The sequence below is a fragment of the Loxodonta africana genome, chromosome 14 (assembly GCF_030014295.1).
Source record: "Loxodonta africana isolate mLoxAfr1 chromosome 14, mLoxAfr1.hap2, whole genome shotgun sequence".
NCBI lineage: Eukaryota > Metazoa > Chordata > Mammalia > Proboscidea > Elephantidae > Loxodonta > Loxodonta africana.
The window spans coordinates 47,847,354-47,872,099 of record NC_087355.1 but is presented as its reverse complement, the minus strand read 5'-3'; the positions used below and the strand labels follow the sequence as shown (position 1 = coordinate 47,872,099).

General features: G+C 39.4%; 1 protein-coding gene across 8 annotated transcripts in view; it reads right to left on the bottom strand.

Annotated features, from left to right (window-relative positions):
• CPQ (carboxypeptidase Q) overlaps nucleotides 1–24,746 on the bottom strand; it is a 549,531-nt gene that overhangs the window by 116,574 nt on the left and 408,211 nt on the right. For all 8 annotated transcript variants that reach the window (XM_064267918.1, XM_064267919.1, XM_064267923.1 and 5 more), the window contains exon 7: nucleotides 10,023–10,114. In XM_064267918.1, coding sequence (XP_064123988.1) covers nucleotides 10,023–10,114 — 92 coding nt within the window. The remainder of the gene's footprint in view (nucleotides 1–10,022; nucleotides 10,115–24,746) is intronic.

Genomic DNA, 24,746 nt, shown 5'->3' with positions numbered 1-24,746 from the left:
AGAAGAGGATGTGGAACCAGGGATATCATTGCTGATGTCAGATGGATCCTGGCTGGAAGCAGAGAATACCAGAACGGTGTTTACCTGTGTTTTATTGACTACGCAAAGGCATTCAACTGTGTGGATCATAACAAATTATGGATAACGTTGTGAAGAACGGGAATTCCAGAACACTTAATTGTGCTCATGGGGAACCTTTACATAGATCAAGAGGCAGTTGTTCAGACAGAACAAGGGGATGCTGATTGGTTTAAAGTCAGGAAAGGTGTGTGTCAGGGTTGTAGTCTATCACCATACCTATTCAATCTGTATGCTGAGCAAATAATCTGAGAAGGTGGACTATATGAAGAAGAAGAGGGCATCAGGATTGGAGGAAGACTCATTAACAACCTGTGTTATGCAGATGACACAATCTTGCTTGCTGAAAGTGAAGTGGACCTGAAGCACTTACTAATGAAGATCAAAGACCACAGCCTTCAGTATGGATTGCACCTCAACATAAAGAACAAAAGTCCTCACAACTGGACCAATAAATAACATCACGATGAAACGGAGAAAAGATTGAAGTTGTCAAGGATTTCATTTTACTTGGACCCACAATCAACAGCCATGGAAGCGGCAGTCAAGAAATCGAAAGACCCACTGCATTGGGTAAATCTGCTGCAAAGGACCTCTTTAAAGTGCCGAAGAGCAAAGATGTCACCTTGAAGACTAGGGTGCACCTGACCCAAGTCATGGTATTTTCAGTGGCATCATATGCACGTGAAAGCTGGACAATGAATAAGGAAGACCGAAGCAGAATTTATGCCTTCGAATTGTGGTGTTGGTGAAGAACAGTGAATATACTATGGACTGCCAAAAGAACGAACAAATCTGTCTTAGAGGAAGAACAGCCAGAATGCTCCTTAGAGGCAAGGATGGCGAGACTGCGTCTTAGATACTTTGGACATGTTCTCACAAGGGATCAGTCCTTGGAGAAGGACATCATGCTGGGTAGAGTACAGGGTCAGCAGAAAAGAGGAAGACCCTCAATGAGGTGAATTGAAACAGTGGCTGCAACAATGAGTTCAAGCATAACAACGATTGTAGGGATGGCTCAGGACCGGGCAGTGTTTCATTCTGTTGTGCATAGGGTCGCTATGAGTTGGAACTGACTCGACGGCACCTAACAACAACAACAAGGAAATTAGAAAACCATACCAAGACCAATGCTATCAGGTGACAAGTGGCACCTTAAGATACCACAGGACATGGGTTAATACCTATAGGAATGGCCTGTGAAAATGAGTCCCAGGGAGGAAGTCTCTCAGGTTTCCCTCATAAGTGTGTTCTAAGATTCTGCTTCTCATTCTCCTGCCTGATTCTCAGTCCCAAGGTAGACATAGCTTTAGTACTACCCATGTGTAGCCTCTGGTCACTACTTTTCAAAGCACAACAGAACTCATCACCCACTAGTTGCTTTCTAGCATTGACCTTGCAAGCTTGCCAGTATCATTCTGCCCATTCATTCCTCAAGCCATCTCTGCCAGTTGGTTCTTTGATGCTTACGTATTAGTCTAGCAGAAACACAGAAAAACCACAATGGTCAGAAGTGGTGTATAAACTTCCAGCAGGGCTACCGATTACTGAAACACCTGGTGTTCTTGGAATCTCCTGAGAAGAGCCTCATTCACAGACAATAACTCAGGTTTAATAAAGAAAGGCTGTAGGCCATCCTATGGATAAGACCAGGATGTGATTAAACAGAGAATGGTAATCATTAAGGAAGAGTAAGAAATTTGTCAAGTAAGTTGTACTGGAGTTTCTTTAAAAGACCCTTCTATATGTATAGGCTTAAAAATTATACCCCTGAAATATAGTTTTTAATATTATTACATTTAGCTACCACAATAAAGGGTTCTGCTCTTGTTTCAAGGAATATTGGGAAAGTATGGTAATCCCCTTCCTCCAACCAGGTAACTATGGCTACGGTATGGCTCATTCAGCGATCACTAAGGCATTGGGTTGACTTGGCAATGGTTATTCTGTTGTCCAAATACCTAAAGGGTAACAGTTGGAACTTCTTGAGTGCTGAGCTCATTATACACAGTCATATTAGAAGTCTACCAAGACACAAGCTCTAAATTTTAGAATTCCACTATGCACTACAAACTTGTTCCACTAAAAGGTATGATTGAGATTGGAAAAGGCTTCAGAAGAAAATTTTCTAAACTTTGGCTCAATAACAGTTTATTTAGATCAGGGGTTGGCAAACAATGGGTAATTTGCCAAATCTGACCTGCTGCCTTTTCTTATAAATAAGGTTTTATTGGAACAGAGCCATGCTCATTTGTATAGCATTGTCTATGACTGCTCTTGTACTACATGATGATAGAGTTTAGTAGAGAGACCACATGGCCTGCAAAGTCTAAAATATTTACTATCTGACCCTTTACAGAAAAAATGTGCCAGCTCCTGCTTTAGAAGATGGAGTAAAGATGAGGAAAGACGATAGCTCTAGGCAAATTAAAATAGTGCTGATGATTCAAAAAGAGGTTTGCTGACTCTCTAACTTAGTAACCCCCACGCACATGTGATGGAACAATTTAGACCCAAAGGCTTTGACCCATATAGGTCACTTGTGAGCCCAAGGCATGACATCTCAGTTTGGATTTGTATATCCTGGCATGCCTACCTGATTTCCTTAGAAAGTTCATGCACTATGGAAACTGGATATGCCATAGGTCCTTCCAGGTCAAATCATAAGCTGGTTGGGAATAGGAAGGTAATGAGGCAGAAACCATCCATGCCTAGTAGGCAACCTCTAGCAAGTTAATAAAACTCAAGGCCTTGTTCATGGTTTCAGAAATGGAGACTAAATGAGATAAAATGCCAGCCATGATAATTCATAATAAACTTCAGTGTTCTGGCACAATCTTCTCAGAACTAAACTTATGAGGAATCGACTCCATGGAAACGGGTTTGGTTTTTTTGCTTTATTTGGGTTAGTAATGGTAGCAAAGTTGGAGTCCCCGGGTAGTGCAAACCATTAACCAAAAGATTGGCAGTTTGAATCCACATGATCTAGTTCTGAAAAATCAGAGCCATTGAAAGCCCTATGGAGTGTATTTGTACTCTGAAATACATGGGGTCATCATGAGTTAGAATCACTCAATGGCAACTGGTTTGGTTTTTTATTTTCTGTTTTAAATTTTATTTATTTTATTGTTGTTCAGGATATACACAGCTGAACATCCGCCAATTCAACCATTTCTGCATGTACAATCCAGGGACACTGATTACATTCTTCAAGTTGCGAAACTATTCCCAGCCTCCTTTTCTGAGTTGTTCCTCCTCCATTACCATAAACTCACTGGTCACTAAGGTTCCTATCTAATCTTCTGAGTTGCTGTTGTCACATTGATCCCCTATAGATAGTTCTTAAAAAAGCATAATACTAAAGGCAGACATTATTTTCTAGTTAAGCTAAACTATTATTTTGGTTTTAAGAAGCCTTCAGGAGATATTTTTGGTTTAAAGTTTAAAGATTATCTCAAGGCAATAGTTTCAGGGGTTCATCCAGCCCCCACGGCTCCAGAAAGTATGGAGTCCATAAGAATTTGAAATTCTTCTCTCTGCATTTCCCCTCTTTTGATCAGGGTTCTTCTACAGAATCTTTGATCAAAATGTTAAGTAATGGTAGTTGGGCACCATCCAGTTCTTCTGGTTTCTTGGTGAAGGAGGCAGTTGTTTATGGAGGCAATTAGCTACATATTCCGCATCCCCCTCCTATTCCTGACTTTCCTTCTTCCTCTGTTGCTCCAGGAGAACAGACACCTATTGTTGCACCTTGGATGGCTGCTTGCAAGTTTTTAAGACCCCAGGCACTGTGCAATGAACTAGGAGGTAGAACAGAAGCACTAAACACGTTATTAGGCCAGTTAACTGGGATGTCCCAGAAAACCATGACCCTAAACCTTCAAACCAAGGAACCAAATCCCATGAAGTGTTTGGCTGTACATAAGCAGCCTCAGCAGCTTTTTTTTTTCGTCATTGTAAATATATCACACAACTTTTGCCAATTCAACTTTTTACAGGTGTACAACTGTTGACAGCAATTATAATAATCGGCAGTGGTTTTTTTTTTTAAATCAGAGCAGAAACGTCAAAACACTGTATTGGCCTGCAACAAGCACTCAAGAAAAACCACCAGTATCTGAAACCATAAGGTGCTGTGTGATAAATACTACCCACAAATCTAGACAAGGTCTTTCCACCTCAGGAGCATGAAAAGATTTCATTCTAGTCAGCACAGCCAGTCTTTTTCCCTTTAAACTATTTCTATTCTCTTCTATGGGGGCGGGGGGTGCGGGGAAGCCAGTTAAGAAGGATTTCTTCTAAAGAGAGATAAAGGAAAGAAGTGAGTCAAAGCCTGGTCATGTTCATTCACAAGGCAGCTTAATGTGATGGTCTTAATATCAAAGGGAATGTGTTGCTAGCTCTGCCCAGGCAGAACTACATATAATTACTCTACATACGTAAGATGCTGAAGTCCCACATTCATAATGAAATTCTACACAGGAGAAAGCAACGCAGAAGAGAGCCCTTCCCCTGCCTCCTCCGCCTTTTTTAAAAAATAAAATCCACATATTCCACTGGGACCCCAAAGAGCTTTCGGGTGTACTGTAGAAATTATTTGAATGTTGGAACTACAAGGGCTCGAAACCAAGAACACACTGAGATAAATGCAATTTAAACCAATTTTGTGATGGGCTCGACAGACTAATGCAAATATCTGAAAGAAAAACACCGGATGCACAAAAGCCAGCAGTAACGACTGAGACGATAACCTCTGATTAGTGTGTCTACACTGCACGGAACATTAAAGATAAGGCAGTGCTGTAGATAGTCCAGACACAATTATGCCGAATGGGTATATCAGCTCCATTATTTTTACATCTTGAGCTGTGCATGAGTACAACACTGTTCCCACCCTAGCAGTGTCACCCTAGCTAAATTAAGATTACGTAGAGGCAATAGGGTTGGGAAAATAAAAATGCCAAAGAAACCCATTTGCTCAGATAATATGAAGAAGCATTTCTAATACCTTCTTTTATTTTAGAGTGAAGGAAGAAATCTAGTGTGGGTTAGGAAGTTGAAAAGAACTTCACTACTAACAGAGACTAGCATTATTATTTATTATATAAGTAAAAATAATTTTTTTCCCTCAACGTGGCAACAGAGGAAATTCTGACAAAACATTCCACATACTCATTTTACATTTTTCTGTTTTAGACTTGGCCAGAGTTAAGATAAGCTTATGCATTTAGAATGAGTATACATCCCATCCCGCATTTAATAAAGTCTATTTAAAATATGCATTTATTAATGACTAACAGAACACAGCAGTGTTCATAATGCCTGTAATTCAATTGCTAGAAGTTTGTGTAATAAATCAGGAAAAGGTTAAAATATTGTTCATGCCAGAATAGAACATATCAATCTATTTTATTTGATTACCTTGTGTAATGAGGCTTTCTCAAGGGCAGATTACCTTACTCATTATAATTATGCCAGGTCATATTTTTGCTTAAAATTGAAAAGATTAAAAGAAAAAAAAAAAGGCAGCAATCCAGTTGAAATTATGCTAGTTCCCCCTCCCCCTCCTTTGTACATTTCAGGACATGAGAAATGCCATGCTGCTCTCCCTCCAAGAGTAGAGAAAAAAAACACTGTTCCCATGAAAAGCAGATTAGGCAAATGGCATCTGGACAATCCTCATGTTATTCACCAATGTGAAGATTCAATAAAATATCTATAATACGTTTTAGTTCTAAATCTAAATTCCACTCCCACGAACTCTGAAAAATTACCGGAGCACCGTAACACCCTTCTGTGTGTGGTGACGTTTCCTTCTGGGTGAAGGTAAGCTGGATGTCATTCACCAAGAGGGAAGTTCATGTTGAAAAAAAATCAAATATTTTATAAAATCTATAGGAAAGATTACAAAAGCATTTTCTGAAGTCTTTTATCTCTTTCTAGAATAACCTCTTTTCTGGCCATAAGAGAAATCTCCCTCCCTAAATCTTTTTGGGGATCACTCTTGCCTCTGCCCCTCTTTGGACTCCAGCAGCCTCCAGCGGCAATCTAAAGTCTGTGCTTCATGGAGTCAGCTGTGTTTATGAGCAAGGCCGCATTTCTGTGTCCTGCTTGTGCCACCGTGCTCCACGATGAAACAGGGTCACTCCAACCACTGGTGGACAGAGGAAATGTCTACCTCTTGCTATCTCACAAGCATACAAACCTTATTCAGGGTACAACGGCCTTTGGCCTCCCTGAAATCATAAGGCAGAACGCTGAGTGAAGGTAGTCTCAAGACATGGAAGCAGAGAAAGGTGAAAGAACAAAGGCCATTAGAAGTGGAGGTAGAACTTCTCTTGTGACTCTACCTTGAAAAATATAAAAATATGACAGCCACAAAAATGATTAAAAAAAATAAACAGAAAGACTGATAATACCATGTATTACCAGGTATGTTGCTGGTGAGAATGTAAAATGGTCCAGCCACTTAGGAAAACTGGCAGTTTCTAATAAAGCTGAACAGACACCTGTCATATGGCATAACAATTCTACTCCTAGGTATCTAATTTATATGTCCACCAAAAGATTTGCACGAAAATGTTCACAGAAGCTTTATTTATAACAGTAAATACTAGAAACAACCCAAATGCCCATCAACAGGACAATGGATAAGAAATTGTGGTGCTTCACAAATAGAAAACTACTCAACAACAGAAAGGAACACACTATTGTTAGTGAAACAACATGGATGAATCGCAAAACCATATTGTTTAGTGAAAGAAGTCAGACACCAAAGTAGATACCGTATGATTCAATTGATATAGAGTTCAAGAATAGGCATATGATTTGAGGTGCCTCTGTTCTTCAAGTGTAGGAAAAAGTTTGGTCCTTCTTTAGTGGTGTGTTTCACATGGATAACATAGCTCGCATAGCTAGGATTTACAGGCAATCTAAATATCCAGTGACAATGGCATTCAGCTTTCTTTGGTGTGTGTGTGTGCTTATGCGGTTGATTGGCAAGGCCTCCTGGTAGTAATGGTGGTAGTGAGTTCTTTTAGGCAGCTCATCTCTGAGCTGATCTCTAAGAGCCATGAAGATAAAGACCTCAGGGTAGCTGGAGGTGTTTTGGGAGCCAGGACATAAAGTGACAGAGAGACCCTGGAGAAGGCCAGCTTTCCACCAAAGACGTGTGATCCCCTTCTGCAGTATAGAGTTATTGCTTGCAAGTGGTTGCCCAGACAGGTTCTACATTTCCTAGCCTCTCATGTAGTTGGACTATATGACTAGTTCTTGCCAACGGAATGTGAGTGAAAGTAATGTGAGCCACTTTCAGAATGGCCCATAGAAACATCCCACATACAACTCTCCCCCTCTCTGTCAACTGGATGTTGATGCTCAAGGTAATATTAAAAATTATCTCTAGAGTCTGTTCTCCTAGATTACTGAATAACTCTGTGGAGCACAGCCCTTTTGCCAACTGGATGTTAAGTGAGCAAGAAATAAACTTTTATTATGTTAAGCTACTGAAATTTTAGGGTTTATTTGTTTCAGCAGTTATCATTACCTTATTCAGAATAGAGGATCTCTCTGTTGTGACTAGAATGAACTGGACATTGTTTGTTTTCTGGCATTAAGTAATGCTATGGTTTGTGACTTGCTTATTATATTTAACTTTTAAGTTAAATTCAGCCACTCCAGAAATGATTACGCTCTTGACAACATTTCTATTGATATGGTAATCATTGACTCCACTGAATCCAGAATAAGTCCTTCACAATTGGCTATATCATGTAAAACATGCAGAATGTTTTTTTAAAGGTAAGAAAAAGAGCTATCCTAAAATAAGAACACTCTATCTTCCCTTTGTGAGAGTTCTTTTTTCCATTCCTGAAAATGCAATACACACCAGCCACCAATCTCTATACACATTTGTATGAAGGCAACATGGATACCATCAAGATAAACCAGCTTTGTTAATGTGATTACATTTCCCTTGGACGTATATATCCCTGCCAACCTCTTACAAATTTAAAATCAAGTAATTTCTGGCTGCACCCATGCTATAGTGCTATGAACTCTATAGCTATAAACCTTCTTTTCTCAGATCTAAGGAATGTTAGTGGTCAATGAAATTTCAAGTCTGATATATTACAGTTTAAATCCAACTTTTTTTTTTGTTGGAGTAGAGTATATTATAGAGAATAAAGGAACTTAAAACAGTTATTTTAAGTATTGTATTTTCTATAGAGTTCAAGATGTACAGAATCTTAAAGCTCCTCTTGCCCTTAGGATAAAGTCCAAACTTCAAAATATGATTTATAGTTCTTGTTTGGGCTCTGGTCTACTTCTCCACTCTCTGTTCCCACCATTGTGCACCTGGCATTCTGTGCACAGCCACTCTCAAGTACTTCCAGTTTCTCCTGCACGCTGTGCTCTCTGGACCTCCAGCCTTTGCGAATAGTTTCCCCTGCCAAGGAAGAATACTCACCTCCTCCCTACCAACTCCTTTTCCTTGCCTTACTTCTACTCAGTCTTCAGACCTCAGCTTGGATGTCATTTCCTTCACGTAGCTTATCCTGACCCCCCTCACCACCCAAGACCAGGCTAGGTGAACTTCCTGTGTGTTCCATCAAAACCTTATTACTTCTCTATCAGAACACTTAACACATTATTTTGTAATTGACATTTAGTGGTTGGTCTTCTCTACTAAATTTCAGTCTCCATAAGGCCAGGTCTATCTTTTTTAATGAAGCTAAACCAAGTGCCTAATATAATGTATGGAATATAGTAGATGCTCAGAAAATATTAACTGAATGTTGCTGAATCAAGAAGAACTCCTATCTGGTGTTCTAGTCTACCACAACAGATAGATGATAATGGTACTGTCCCATCAACCAAAAGACATATGTCTTGAATTATCTTAACCCTTGAGGCCAAAAGAACTGAAGTAGTGAAAGAGTTGGCCAACAGGCACAGGCTTTCCTCTGGACAGTAAATAACTACACTCAGTGACCAAATTTACAACTCTGAACTCATTACTCTCAAGCTCTAAATAACTGAAATAGGGTATTAAAGACATTTTGTGTAAAAAAAAAAAGTGTAAAAGGATCAAAAATGATATAAACATGATTGACAAAACAAATTAACCCCTCTCTGATTTTGATAATTTAAATTTGCAACATGTGTTTATTCTAATCTGGAGATGCAGGGAAAACAATCCAGCAACAACAGTAACAACGGCAGCACACCCATTGACTTGGGAGTCCTCTTTGAACTAACGTTGGATTTGAATCAGAGCATTTCTGAGCTATACATTTTGCTCCCTCAAAGTTTATTTATGACATTAAGCTCCTGATCCTCTATCTAAAATATGATCTTGATTTCTAATCAGGATCCTCCACCATCACCTTTTCACCTCAAGCTTCACTCTTGCCTATTCGTAGTACCAAGCCAGGCTGTCCTCCGCAGCCCCAGGTCTGAGGTCTCTGGTTGTTACCATTTTCACTGCCATTATGGCAACACTCCTGGCTAATGCAAGGTCTCAGGACTTGGCTCTCAAATTCCAGGGTCTTCAGGAGGATTTGGGCATTGAAGTATGGGGATGGGCTTGATGGAAAGAGGAAATGTCTACCTCTTGCTATTTCACCAGCATACATGAGTGTAACACAAGTAAAGAGACGTTAAGAAAATGGCAGCATGACAGTTGGGCTTTTTTAAGGCCACAGATCATGATGTAGAAAGAGAAAAGCCCTTTGCTCCATACCATAGCACTCTCAGTTCATCTGTGCCTTCTTAGTTACAGGGCTAGATGAGGAAAGCTTTTGCAAGGGGTCTTTGCCAGGGTCAGCCTACCTCTAAGTACTGTTGTGGGTGTTAAATGGGATAATAGAAGAAATTTTTAAACCAAAAGCACCAATGCTTTTGGTTTACACTTGTAAATGCCCAGCAATCCATGCCCTTACTTTGTGTAACTGGTAATACTGGAAGGCACCGACTCCACCTTGTTCCTCCCCAGTCCAGAGCACCAAGCGCAGAGTCCTCTTTGGGCGCAGTCCTAGGAAAAATAATAAAACAAGTATAATTGATACTTAAGTTGATTTTGGATATAAAAAAGCTGGCAGAACCCCTCCTCTGCATTCTGGAAGAAGTAGAGAATCAGAGGTACTCATCACTGGCCAATATGGCTACCTGATTCAGAGTAGCTGACACAGCAAAGGAGCAGCCTCAGGGCTGATCTCCAGGGCGGGTTAGTGGAGGAAGGGGTTGTAACAGATGCTGTCTGCAGGAAGGGAAGGGAGAGCTTCTAAATCACACCCTAAACTGAACATCCTGTCCAGCAAGACCCAGTGGATGGGCCAAGTTTGGTGGAATATTAGATGGTGTCCAAAAGAGGCAGTTAGGTAGTCTTCAGGCAGATAACTGAAAGCCAGTGGTTTGCCTCTACTTCAAGAAAGAGTGCATAGCAGATTACTTCTTAGTCTAATTCTATAGCTAGCCACCCATGCTGTCCTCATGACTGCCCATGGCCATTCTCTTCTCCTACTTGGAAATGTAAGGTCATTCACTTAAGGTCAATGAAAATTAATTGAACAAAGATAATACATTTTATTTGTCTTGCTACTGCATAAACAACTTGGTGGCAATTACATTGACTTGGGAAATACAAATTTGTGTCCTAGAGTTAGAACCCTTTTTTAGTGACTATGTCTGCTCTGTGAAAGTTAACTACAAGGAAGCTTTGTTTCCCAAACTTAAAAAAATAATAATAATCGTAAAACTGTATGTTAAAAGTACCAAGAATTAAAATGTTTTGATTTCAGGCCTGAGGATGTTGTTTCTGAGAACTAACAAAGGCAGAAAAGCATGAAGCTGGGCTTAAATCTTACTAAGAGGGTCCATCCTCCTGCCGGGATACACTACAAATGTCAAGTATCACCACCCAAGTGCTGCCACTGAGGTGCATGGCCTTTGAGGGGGACAACGGGTCAGTCGCAGCCTGGATGATGGAGATCCATCCTGCCTCCTCCAGCACCAACAGGTATCCTCTTTAGAGAAGCCCAGCCCTAAGGAGCTTAAGAGGAGCTAAACTAAACTGCCTTTAAACTGAGCATCTTAGCATACATAATTAAAAGAATGCAGGCTTAGGATACAGGATGACCCTAGTTGGAATTAAAGCCTAGAAAAGCAATTTCCACATGCAATTTTTCAGCAAACCTCATTGGCATTTCCCTCTGAGTAGATCTAGAATCTAAGCTCTCACCTCTGCTACCACTCTGGTCCAAGACATCATCGTCTCTTGCCTGGACTGCTTCAGTGGCCTCCAAACTGTTCTTCTTGCCTCAGTCCTTGCCCCTCTGCAGGAGAGGCTCCACACTGCAGCTAGAGGGTCCTTGTAAAGCCCAAGCCAGATCATGCCATTTCTCTGCTCAATACCTTCAAAACCTAGGATATAGGTTTCTGGAAGGTAGGGATTCATTTTTTTTTTTTTAATTCACTGCTATGTCTCCACTACCTAGATTATTTGGCACATAGCACTGTTTTTGTCGTTAGCTGCCCTCTAATTGGTCCCTGACTCATGATGATCCCATGCATAATGGGATCGAACAATTGTGATCCATAGGGTTTTCAGTGGCTGGTTTCTTGAAAGTAGATCACCAGGCCTTTCTTCCTAGTCTGTCCTGATCTGGAAGCTCTGTTGAAACCTATTCGGCATCATAGCAACACTCAAGCCTCCGCTGACAGATGGGTCGTGGCTGTACTTAAGGTGCATTGGCTGGAAATCAGGAATTAAGCCAGTGTCTCCTGCATGGAAGGAGAAAATTCTACCACTGAGCCACCACTGCCCTCATTTGGCACATAGTAGGTGCTCAATACTTACGTACTGAATGAGTGAATGAAAATCCAGTGTCATACTGAGAATAAAATACAAGGCCCTTCACTACCTCCCTAGCCTCATCTCCTAAAACTTTTCTCTTAACTCACCCCCAGGCAAGGTGTGATAGTTGAAAAGGCAGATAGACCCGGTGAACCCTGCCATTATTAGTCCCCAGCTATGCAATCACTAAACTTTAACACCTGAAAAGTAGAGATAATGATGCCTGTGCCACAATTTTTCATGGGGTGGCTGTGAGGATTAAATGAGATGTGATAACGTGTGTAAAACACTCCATACCTGGCATGTATTAATGAATGAACTATTCAACTACATAAAGGATATGCAGGCACAGAGCATATACTCTGACCCCCAGAGAGAAGAGGAATTTCTTGCAAAGGCTTTTGAGCGGAAGAAGAATCCTGGTGTGCCACTGCCCTCTCTGCAGAATCAAACTACTTGCTCACATGCACGCACAAATTTAACAAACTTTGACTTAGAATGAAATTTAATCAGTGTGGCTTAGGATCACAATCCTTCATTTCTCTAAAAGAAGTGTGCTTAGAGTCAATTTAAATCAAATGTCATTTTGCTTGTAACATTGAAAAAATAACAAAGGATAAAGTACTATTGCTTACATGCTACAAATGAAAATTCTAAACATTTTTCAATCCATAAGAAAGGGAAAAATGTTTTCTTATTAAATATATCTGCACCTACGAGCAAAATGGTACCAAATTATTAAAATGATGGAATTCTCTAAACATGGATAAATGGACAGTTAGCACAGGCTAGAGAAAATTCCTATTTTTCAGAGCAAAAGCCTTGGATATCCCTACAGATTTTGTGTTCCACTTGAAAGTCATTATTGCACAGGATTAGGGTCCTTCACATTTCAAATCAACCAGATGGCCAATGATGTCATGCTAAGATAATAAAGAAGTAATCGGTTTGAAGTGAGAAATCCTCAGGCCTCAAAGCCATGACAGCATAGCTGTTGGTGTATAAAAAAAAAAAAATACAGAACCTCCTATAAGCCCCTGAGAAGCTCAATACATGTCAGCATGGAACACCAACACCTGTAAAACGATCTGCTAAGGGCCTGATGGAAGCAGTAGGAACCAGTGGTTTAGCACATACTCGACTGAACTCTGAAGTCTCCCCACTCTGATATACTCATTGTCCCTGACCCTAAGAGAAATGCATGGGATTGCATTCATTGACTATACCCTGAACCTAGTGTGCAGTTCAGGCCACTAGGCCACCTAAGTCCATAGACTGGCCATGGTGTCTGAACACAAGCTATGTTTAATGCCTGGCAATGATATTTCCTAGCTCTGTGACTTTGGATTAGTTGCCTAATCTCTCTGAGCCTCAGTTTCCTTATCTACACACTCATGAAAATAATAACTGCCTCATAAGATTGTTAAGAAAATTGAAACAAGGCAAATATGTATCAAGCCCAGTGCCTGGCACATAGTAGGTTCTCAAGAACCGTTTGTTAGTTTCTCTTTACATCAATCAGACAACTTTTGGTCTTTACCAACAATCAGTTCCAGGTAGATCACATGGCAGAACTAGGAAAGAATGCATATTCCTCATTCCTTTTCCTTGTCCTTGTTGTTGTTAGGTGCCATCAACTTGGTTCCAACTCACAGCAATCCTATGTACAATAAATAGAACCAAAAACTGCCTGGTCCTGTGCCATCCTAACAATTGTTGCTAAGTTTGAGCCCATAGTTGTAGCCACTGTGTCAGTCCATCTCGTTGAGGGTCTTCCTCTTTTTCGCTGACCCTCCATTTACCAAGCATGATGTCCTTTTCCAGGGATTGGTCCTGGCTGATACCATGTCCAAAGTATGTGAGATGAAGTATGCCTCTAAGGACCATTCTAGCCACTGTGTCAGTCCATCTCGTTGAGGGTCTTCCTCTTTTTCGCTGACCCTCCATTTTACCAAGCATGATGTCCTTTTCCAGGGATTGGACCTGGCTGATACCATGTCCAAAGTATGTGAGATGAAGTATGCCTCTAAGGACCATTCTGGCTGTACTTTGTCCACAACAGATTTGTTCCTTCTTCTTGCTGTCCATGGTATACTCAATATTCTTTGCCAACACCGTAATTTCTTATCCAGCTTTTGCATGGTGTGAGGTAATTGAAAACACCATGACTCGGGTCAGGCACACCTTAGTCTTCAAGGAGACATCTTTGCTTTTCAACACTTTAAAGAGGTCTTTTGCAGCAGATTTGCCCAATGCAATACGTCCGTTTGATTTTTTGACTGCTGCTTCCATGGGTGTTGACTGTGGATTCAAGTAAAATGAAATCTTTTATAACTTCAAACTTTTCTCCATTTATCATGATGTTGCTTATTGGTCTAGTTGTGAGGATTTTTGTTTTCTCTTTGCTGAGGTGTAATCCATACTGAAGGCTGTGGTCTTTGATCTTCATTAGTAAGTGCTTCAAGTCATCTTCACTTTAAGCAAGGTTGTGTTACCTGCATAATAAAGGTTGTTTATGTGTCCTCCTCCATTCCTGATGCAGCGTTCTTCTTCATAGAGTTCAACTTCTCGTATTACAAGTATGGTGAAAGGATTCAACCCTGACGAACATCCTTCCTGGCTTTAAAGCATGCAGTATCCCCTTGTTCTGTTCAAAGGACTGCTTCTTGGTCTATGTACAGGTTTCACACGAGCACAATTACGTGTTCCAGAATTTCCATTCTTTGCAATATTATCCATAATTTATCCACAGAGTTGAATGCCTTTGAATAGTCAATAAAACACAGTTAAACATCTTTCTGGCATTCTCTGCTTTCAGCCAAGCTTCATCTGTTCTGTTTGAACAACGACCTCTTGATCCATGTTCAGATTCCTCACGAGCACAATTAAGTGTTCCGAAATTCCCATTCTCCACAATGTTATCCATAATTTGTTATGATCCACCTAGTCAAATGCCTTTGAATAGCAAAGTATGCACAGGCTTACTTGTGTTTACTACTAAACTGTCATGAACAATTTCACGTGGGCTTCACCACATCTTTGTGGCAAAAAACCGATGAAATTGTTCACTTCAGATTAGTAGACCCATGGCCGTCGAGTCAATGCTGACTCATAGCAACCCTATGGACAGAGTAGAACTGCCCCATAGGGTTTCCAAGGGGCAGGTGGTAGATTCAAGCTGCTGATGTTTTGGTTAGCAGCCAAGCTCCTAACCACTATGCCACCAGGGCTCCAAAGATTAGTAAGTGCCAAGTAAGCCCATACATACCTTCCTTGTTCTTTAATCTGTCCCTGCACAGTTGTTATGATTTAGGGAACAATGGCTGAGGATGGGAATGTAAACAAAGGGAGCCTACAACCTTATTGCCCAAAGTGGGTACCATTCTGGCTTAAGCCAGGCCTGGACCTGAAGCACTTCATTCAATGTACGGGATAAGTGATACCATGCAGCAGCCAGAGGTGGGTCCAGTTACTGGTTTCCCAAGGAGGACTGGTCTGCTGGGGCTGAGTAAAGTCCCTCGATTCATGAACAATTTAAGGGTGGGAGGGAGAGAACTCAAGCAGAGATACTAGGCTTCCTGCTAATAAAACATGTGGAGGCGTGGGTGATTAACTGTAAAGGAGATTAAAGAGGTGTAATCATATTCATAACCTGTGTTTGTGGAACAGGTCCTAACAGTTATAATTTCCATAATTCATAGGAAACAGTCCTACCTCATTATAATGATTAGGATTCTATTAGCCTGGAAAATCACTATTAATCATTTCTGAAGTAGAAACACTGTGACTACCAGTGTGTGAAGCCCATTTCTGGCCCTAACCTGGTTTTCCACTCTTATCTCCTACTCCTGCCTCTCATCCTATACTCTGGCCATACCATGTTTCCTACCAGCTCTTGAACATGCCACACCGTATCAGATCTTTGGCCTTTTGCATATGCTTTTCATCCTATCTGAAATGCCCCTCACCTTTTCCATCCGGCAAACTCCTATTCATTCAACCAAAGCTCAGCTGTAATATTACTTTCTCTGGAAAGGCTTTCTTAACTCCAAGATAAGGCTGACTGCTCCTTTCTCATGTGTTCCTCCAGAATGTCATACATATCTCTGTTTTCATTCTCAACCACACTTAAATGTTGATCTCCCCACTAGACTATTAATTCTTTGAGTCTTACTCAATTTTTTTTCATGATCCAAGTCCAGTGCCTGAAGTTTAACAAGTGCTGAATAAATGCTTATTGACTAATTGGCTTACTGACTGATGACTAAATTAATACATACATATGCATGATATATATATATATATATATATATACATATATATGATTGGAAGAGATCCATATTTATGCCTATTCCCAAGAAAGGTTATCCAACTAAATGCAGAAATTATCAAATGATATCATATGCAAGTAATGGATTACACCTCAACATAAAGAAAACAAAAATCCGCACAACTGGACCAATAAGCAACATCATGATAAATGGAGAAGAGACTGAAGTTCTCAAGGATTTCATTTTACTTGGATTCACAGTCAACATCCATGGGAGCCACAGAGAAGAAATCAAAAGATGCATCGCATTGGGCAAATCTGCTGCAAAGGACCACTTCAAAATGTTAAAAAGCAAAGATGTCACCTTGAAGACTAAGGTGCACCTGACCCAAGTCATGGTGTTTTCAATCACCTTATACCCATGCAAAAGCTGGACAATGAATAAGGAAGACCAAAGAAGAATTGCTGCCTTTGAATTGTGGTGTTGGCAAAGAATATTGAATATGCTATGGACTGTCAAAAGAACGAACAAATCTGTCTTGGAAGAAGTACAACCAGAATGCTCCTTAGAAGCAAGAATGGCGAAACTACATCTCACATACTTTGGACTACATCTCACATCCCTTCTCCAGGGATCAGTCCCTGGAGAAGGACATAATGCTTAGTAAAGCAGAGGGTCAGGGAAAAAAGAAAGACCCTCAACTAGATGGACTGACACAGGGGCTGCAATAATGGGCTCAAGCATAACAATGGTTGTGAAGATGGTACAGGAACAGGCAGTGTTTCATCCTGTTGTACATAGGGCCACTATGCATCAGAACTGACTCATTGGCACCTGACAACAACAACATACATACATACTTACATATATATGTGTGTGTGTGTGTATGTGTATACCCCAAATACACTTCCATTGATTTCAACTCATAGGAACCCTATAGGACAGAGCAGAATAGCCCATAGGGTTATATATAGCCCCAAGGCTGTAAATCCTAACGGAAGCAGACTGCCTCATCTTTCTCCCACACAGCGGCTGGTGGGTTCACACCACTGTGCACTTTAACCACTGTGCCACCAGGACATATATATACATATATATGCACACACACACCTATAACATATATATACATACATAATGTTATATATACATACAAATATTTAAAACATGATGGTGCTGCCTGAATTTAGAAAGATGATAAGATAAGCTATTTTTGTGAGATCAAAGCCCAAATAATTCAGACGAAACCACTCCAGTTGCAAATATAACTAGGTGTGTTTCAATTTTGACTTTTGCTTCAGTTGCTATTAGATTTACCTACTTTTGCAGAACAGCTGGGTCTAGTCATTAAACAAATAAATAGATTATGATCACTGAAATCTTTTCATTCAATAACTGAATTAAATTATAGATATTTGCATTTTCAACTGATATCTCTTTAATTTTTGATAATTTTTCTGGTATAACAACATACCTATTGTTAAATTAAAAACTAAGGAAAACAATTAAAAAGTAGAAAACAAAAGTAAGCCATAAGCATATTGTTGCATTTATTTATAATTTTTGTATGCATATATTTGTATATATATGTAAACATATTGATATATATATAGCTTTATACTACTTTTCTACTTAAAATCACAGCATGTATGGTCTTTCCCTATTATAATAAATAATCTTCAAGAAAATGAGTCTTACTTTTTTTAGCTATTCTTTTTACTGTTGGACAGTTAAGGTTTTTATCTCTAGGGTATGCTCTTAAAAGTAGTAATATTGATTCAAAATAGTATAAACATTTTTAAGGTTCTTGACGTACGTCACCAAATTGCTCTAAAGAACGGTTACCAATTTGTATTCCCACCAGTAGTGTATGAGAATAGTCACTTTTAGTTAACGTGGAACTTCTAATCTTATCTCCTTTGTTTTTCTGTAAGCCAATAGGTTATATCTATTTTTCTGTATATTCCACCTATTTTCAGCAAAAAATTATTACACACACACATACATGCATGCATATGCAGGCACACACACAATTTATAGTCTATTCTAACTTGATAGAGACAAATGTTAAGTTTATATCTGATGCCTGACTAGAGTTAAAATACGTGAATTTGTTTTTCTCACTTAAATTGCCTGATAGTAGGGCTCTTTCATCAACATGTTTCTAAGACACTGTCAGTATCACGTATGGATCACATACTAGTTCTAGTTGATTTGAAAACATACTAGTTCTTTTTCCCTATCATTATTTACAGTGTTTTAAACTCCAAGGAGAAATTGAGATAGCTGGTTAAAAACAGATTTGAACTCCGAATCACACTTTTGTTAAGAATTCTATCTTGCAGAAACATCAAATGGTAAGGCGTTAAACATACAGTACAATTTTTTAAGAAAATGATAGTAAATCAAGTACAAATACCATGCTTTGTTCTACAAATTTACACTCATCAATAGGGTTCTTTAAATTTTATTTCTTGAAAAGATGGAGCTGTGCGAGGAAAAACAAATGTGTTTGTAATGGAATCAGGGATTATCAAAAAGTAATGTATCTCCAACAAGCAACTGAGATGGAAAATTTCTTGGATTCCCTTTCAACATTAAACAGCAGGTAGCCACAAATTGTTTGATATACAAGAGTCATCATGAAGCTACTTCTGTTAACTCTTTCAAGTGCTTTTTGTGGTTATGGTGCAGAGGATGTTATCTGCATTTTCAAAGATTTTCCTTATGTATAAATTAGTTATGAAGTTATCAACATTTGTTTTTGGCCAGTAATTGTGTGTTTTTTTTTAATTATCAGATCCATTTAAGTTTAAGTTGTCTTACTTAGTCATCTAGCGCTGCTATAACAGAAATACCACAAGTGAATGGTTTTAACAAAAAGACTTTTATTCTCTCACAGTTTAGGATGCTTCAAGTCCAAATTCAGGGTGCCAGCTCCAGGGGAAGGCTTTCTGTCTCTGTTGGCTCTGAGGGAAGGTCCTTGTCATCAATCTTTCCCGGCCAAGGAGCTTCTCAGTGCAGGGACCCTGGGTCCAAAGGATGCGCTATTCTCCTGGTTCTTGGTTCTTGGTGGTATAAGGTTCCCCTGTCTCTCTGCTTGCTTCTCTCTTTTATATGTCAGAAGAGATTTGCTTTACATAAAGCCTAATCTTGTAGATTGAGTCCTATCTCATTAACATAATTACTGCTAATCCTGCCTCATTAACATCATAGAGATAGGATTTACAACACACAGGAAAATCACATCAGATGACAAAATGGTGGACAATCACACAATATTGGGAGTCATGGCCTACCCAAGTTGAGGCACATTTTGGGGGGACACAATTCAATCCATGACACTTACCATACCACATTTGGTAGTACCAATACATTTTCCAATCAATTTTGAAGCAAAAAAAAAAAAGCTTCATCTTGAGCACTGCTCTATTCTCAGCCCCCAAAGTGATTCTAAATGCCTTTACTAAGGGAAAAATTTCACCATGAAAGAACAAGATCTTCAAAATGTCTGGAACTTTCCCCTTCCTTTCCATTCCCACTGTGGCTACAATTTAAAACCTTTTAAGTTGTGGCTACAATTTAGGCCCTTTGAATTGTTGCAATCACCAAATAACTGCTTCCTCCAATCTTCTCTGTACAACTGCTGGCAGATTCATATTAAAATACTGCTTTGAACATGTCACTGGCTGCAAGGAAGCCATTAATCACTCCCCATCATCTACCACAGTAGTCTGTCTCTAGACTGTTTTGAACATGCATCTCTATCAGTAAAACAATATGGAGCATACATTACCACGTATGTATATTTATGTAAAAATGACATGTACAATATTATTAATTCATGTAATAAATATAGTAAAAATTAATTTATTTCTTTTTCTAGAAAAAGGGTAAGTATTTCTTGTACACAAATGGATTGTCCTACACACTCCCTGGCTTTGGAGGTCCCTGGTCTATAGGATAGAGTTCATCCTCTTTGGCATAGCACCCAAGGCCCTACGAAGACCGGTTTCAATCTGCCTCTCCGGAGTTACCTATCCAACTACATCCCTTACCAAAACTTCATTTCCAGGTCAGTTGGTCTCTTCACTTTCTTCCTATCTCTTCATGCTTCTCCTCATGCCATTTATCCTATGTGGATTGCCCTTCATTTTGTCTCAATTTACCCATATTGTAACCATCTTTCAAGACCCAGTTCAGATTTCTCCTGCTTCACTCTTTCCTTCCTCTGAACTGCAAAGCTGTTATCTTCTGTTCCACCCATTTGACAATTAATCATGACTAATGTACTTTTCAGGGTTGCTATGAGTCGGAATTGACTTGACGGCACTGGGTTTGTTTTTTTTGTTTAATGTACTTTCTGCTTTTGGCTTCCATACATAAACCCTGGTAAATCAAAAGAACCCTAGATATATTTGTTGATGAACTGCTTAGCACTGCTAATGGAAATTGCTTTAAGCTGCAATAAGACAGATATATATATATATTTTTTATGTTAGGTCTACTAAAAGAAACTTTTGGACAGAGAACATTTTTAAACATAAAGACTACAACCTTGGAAACCCTATGGGGCAGGTCTACTCTGTCCTCTAGGGTCGCTGAGTTGGAATTGACTTGATGGCAATGGGGGGGTTTGGTTTTAGTGTCCACAGGGACATGGGACTAGCATTTTTTCAAAAGAAGCGTTTGGCTTCCCAGGAGAAGTGTGTTCATCTCAAACATTCTCAGTCCTCAATTATGGGAATTTCGAGACACATTTGTGTCCTATAGATAAAAGTATACTTAGAGTAAACCCAGGAGTGTTTACATGAAATGTCAATGCTTCAGAATTTATGAACCTTACATTGCAAAGGAAATGGATCATCTGACCTTACGGAGCTTTTGCTTCTCTGGGTCATTTTGTCACATCTTATATATAAAAGCTGTTAGGGTAAGGGAGAAATTTTACATAGTCTGTTAAAAGTATTTATAGAAGATCGTAAAAGTTTACTTAAAACCTCAGGGGATTGTTCTCTTAGAAAGACTCCCCAAGTTTATCTGCTGCCCTCCTAGCGCTGAGTGTACAGTGTGTGTTCAGATTCTGTGAACACAACACTTTTGAAATGAAACCAAATCTATGCAAAGTTATGTGCTTCATGTGGGAAGGGATTTGATGCCTCCATTCTCAGAGCTTTTCCCAGGACCGCCTTCCTTAAACCTCTCCTTAAATCTTAAAATCAATCTAGATTTTTTCCCCTGTGTAGACACTAATATTTCAAGAACACTATTTCCTGTTATATTCTAACTTATTTATGCTTAATTTCCACCTTTAACACACTAAAATACATCATCAATGTCCATATTGGACATCCAGTATACATTTAAGAATTCTATTTCATAAAAAAAGAAACTAAAATTCTGTAATGGGAGAAGTGAACCCACAAATCAACAAATAGGCATTTGGGCCAACTGAGTGCAATAAAAAAGATTAAATGGCACAATCATAACCTACTCAAAATAGTAGATTCATTCATTTGACAAACATTTGTTCTAGGAACTGAGAGACTTAGGGCTCAAGAAGACAATCATGCTCTTTGACCTCGTGGAAACTAAAATCTAGACAATTAAAGAGAGTAAGAAATTCCCACATTATCTTTATCATCATCACCCTTACCATCATCATTGTTGAATTCATCTAAAAAACCAATTTTTCTTTTAACTGTTATCATTGTTCTGGACAGCGAGGTTGCATCAACAAAAAAGAGTCAAAATTGAGGTCAAGAATAGAATTGCGAGTTAGGGCAGAAAGGTAATAAAGGATTGGAGGATATCGATTAATAATGGTGAAAATATTTGTACCAACACCAGTGTGATTTTAGAGATGGCCAACATTAAGAGGACGATGTGGGGAGAAGGGACCAAGATTCACTGGGTACTTAGTACTGTGCCAGACACTGTGCTAAGATGTTTCCAGACAACATCTCATAATTTTAGAAACACTACCTCATTTAATTCTTCAAAGCAAGTAATACTGCCTTCTCATTTTATAAAATAATGAAACTTGAGGGGTAGAGAAATTGCCCAGTGCTACACAGCTAATAAGTGGCAGAGCTGAGACAGTCTGATGCCAATCTGGTTCTTAACCACTTCATGTGATGGCCTTCCCAAGTGATATGCTGCACGAAAGAATTGGATCGGTCCTGTACAACCTCTACCGTCTTCTGTCTCTTTTTTAAGCAAAGCTCTCACATTAGAGAATGTAATCTAGCAAATCTACTCATACCTGTCCCTGTTACTCAAAGGCCCACATTAGCACCTTCAAATTTCATCTAAAAGTGTCCAATTTCAAACAGACAATGTGACAATAATATGGTTTCTAGACAGCTGGTTAGGTAAATGTGTTTGGTCAGTGGGAGTGCTGAGAACCAATGCAAAGAAAGGCATTTCCTAGACTGATGGAAATAAGCAATAATCCCTAAAACAACCAAGTGCTGAACAACATTGGAGCTTGAAGTAATCAAATTTACAGCAACAGAGATGACAAAAGACTTGCACTGTTGAGTCCCAAAAACATCACTTACCTTAAATAAGTAGAGGATAGAGGAGAATAACTTATCTTTCAGATGGGTTACTAAAGACTCACTTGCATTTTGGGGGACTGAGCTCCAGAAAAATCCAAACTAATCTAAAACAATTATAAGCCACTGAGACAAATCAACAAAATGTACTTTCTGTACGCAAAAATCACAGGCTCCTCAAAAATCAAAAAAGTATTACCACCAAGATTGTGAAAAATAAGCTCCAAATATAAATATATTAATTTTTATTGCCAACGATAAATTCTGTCAGAAAACAAGAACTCACAATGACATTGTAGGTTAAGTTCTTCTAAGGAAACAATGATGTTCTCGACAACCAAGTTTCAGAGGTGGAGATTATACCAGCGAGAGAATCATAATTAAGTTTAGGAGTGAATATGGAGGAAGGGCAGAAAAGTGATCAAGGAGAGGATTGGTAGAGAGTCATTACATATTAGTGAAAGTATTTACAGTACCACCGATGCTGTATTGGAAACAGCTGGCCAACATAAAGGAGGTGGAGCTGGAGGAGAGAAGAAACCAAGATTTACTGGGTACTTACCACTCTGCGAGATACTGTGCTAGGTTCTTTCCAGATATTATCTCATTTAATTTTCAAAACAATCCTATAATATATGGGAGTATTATAATACCAGGGGATATTATTTCCAAGTTGTAGATAAGGAAACAAAGGCTGAAAGAACTTCAGTGCCTTGCACAATATCACAGAGCTAGTAAGTGCAGAGATGGATATGAATTCAGATTTTTTTTTTTACCCTAGTATCTGTGCTTTTTCAACTAGACTACCCTGTTCATTCTGCTACCCTGAGAACATTCTCAGGCATATGAAAGATCAAAATAATTTAGGACAAACACTGGTGACACAGGTAGACCATAGAGGTTGAAGGTAAAAGGCTCCAACAAAAATGTGGAAGTAAACCGACTTGCTTTCTAATATATATTTTACTAAATCAGCCAAGAACTGTGTCATGGATTGAGTTGTGTCCCCCCAAAATATGTGTCAACTTGGGTAGGCCATGATTCCCAGTATTGTGTGGTTATCCTCCATTTTGTGATTTTCCTGTGTGTCATAAATCATAATCTCTGCTTGTGGTTAAAGAGGATTAGGGTGGGATGTCACACTCTTGCTCAGGTCACATCCCTGATCCAATGTAAAGAAAGTTTCCCCAGGGTGTGACCTGCACCACCTTTTATCTTACAAGAGATAAAAGGAAAGAGAAGCAAGCAGAGTCAGGGATCTCATACCACCAAGAAAGCAGTGCCGGGAGCACAGCGCGTCCTTTGGACCTGACGTTCCTGCACAGAGAAGCTCCTAGACCAAGGGAATATTGATAACAAGGACCTTCCTCCAGAGTCGACAGAGACAGAAAGACTTCCCTTGGAGCTGATGCCCTGAATTTGGACTTGCAGCCTACCGGACTATAAGAGAATAATTTCTCTTTGCTGAAGCCATCCCCTTGTGGTATTTTTGTTATAGCAGCACCAGATGACCAAGACAAATTGTGTTATCAGTGTTAAGTCACAGTGTATCATCACAGCAGAAGAGAGGGCCATTTTTCAAGTCTTCCTATTCATTCCCACTATGGGCCCACCCTCAAGCCCCTCCTCAAGTTTCCAGTACAATCTTCCCCAGGAAATGAGGACTGAGATAAACTCAGTGTGAGGCAGGAAAGAAGCAGTACAAAGGCAGACACAAAGTGTAACACAAGCAAATCAAACACTATCAGAAAAATGGTTGTAGAAATCACATCGTGAGCTACAGGTTATGAGGCACTTCTGTCCTGTTCTTCCACCACACCCTATGCACAGCTTTCTGATAAAAGTCATCAGCTTATAATTCAACAGGTCGTGCCCCTCACCAGACTAAAGGAGTGACCAAATGAACTAACAGATCAAAGAAAGAATATATGACTGAATAAAAATCGAGAATTAAGAAAATCTAGAAAGCAAAATGACTCAGAC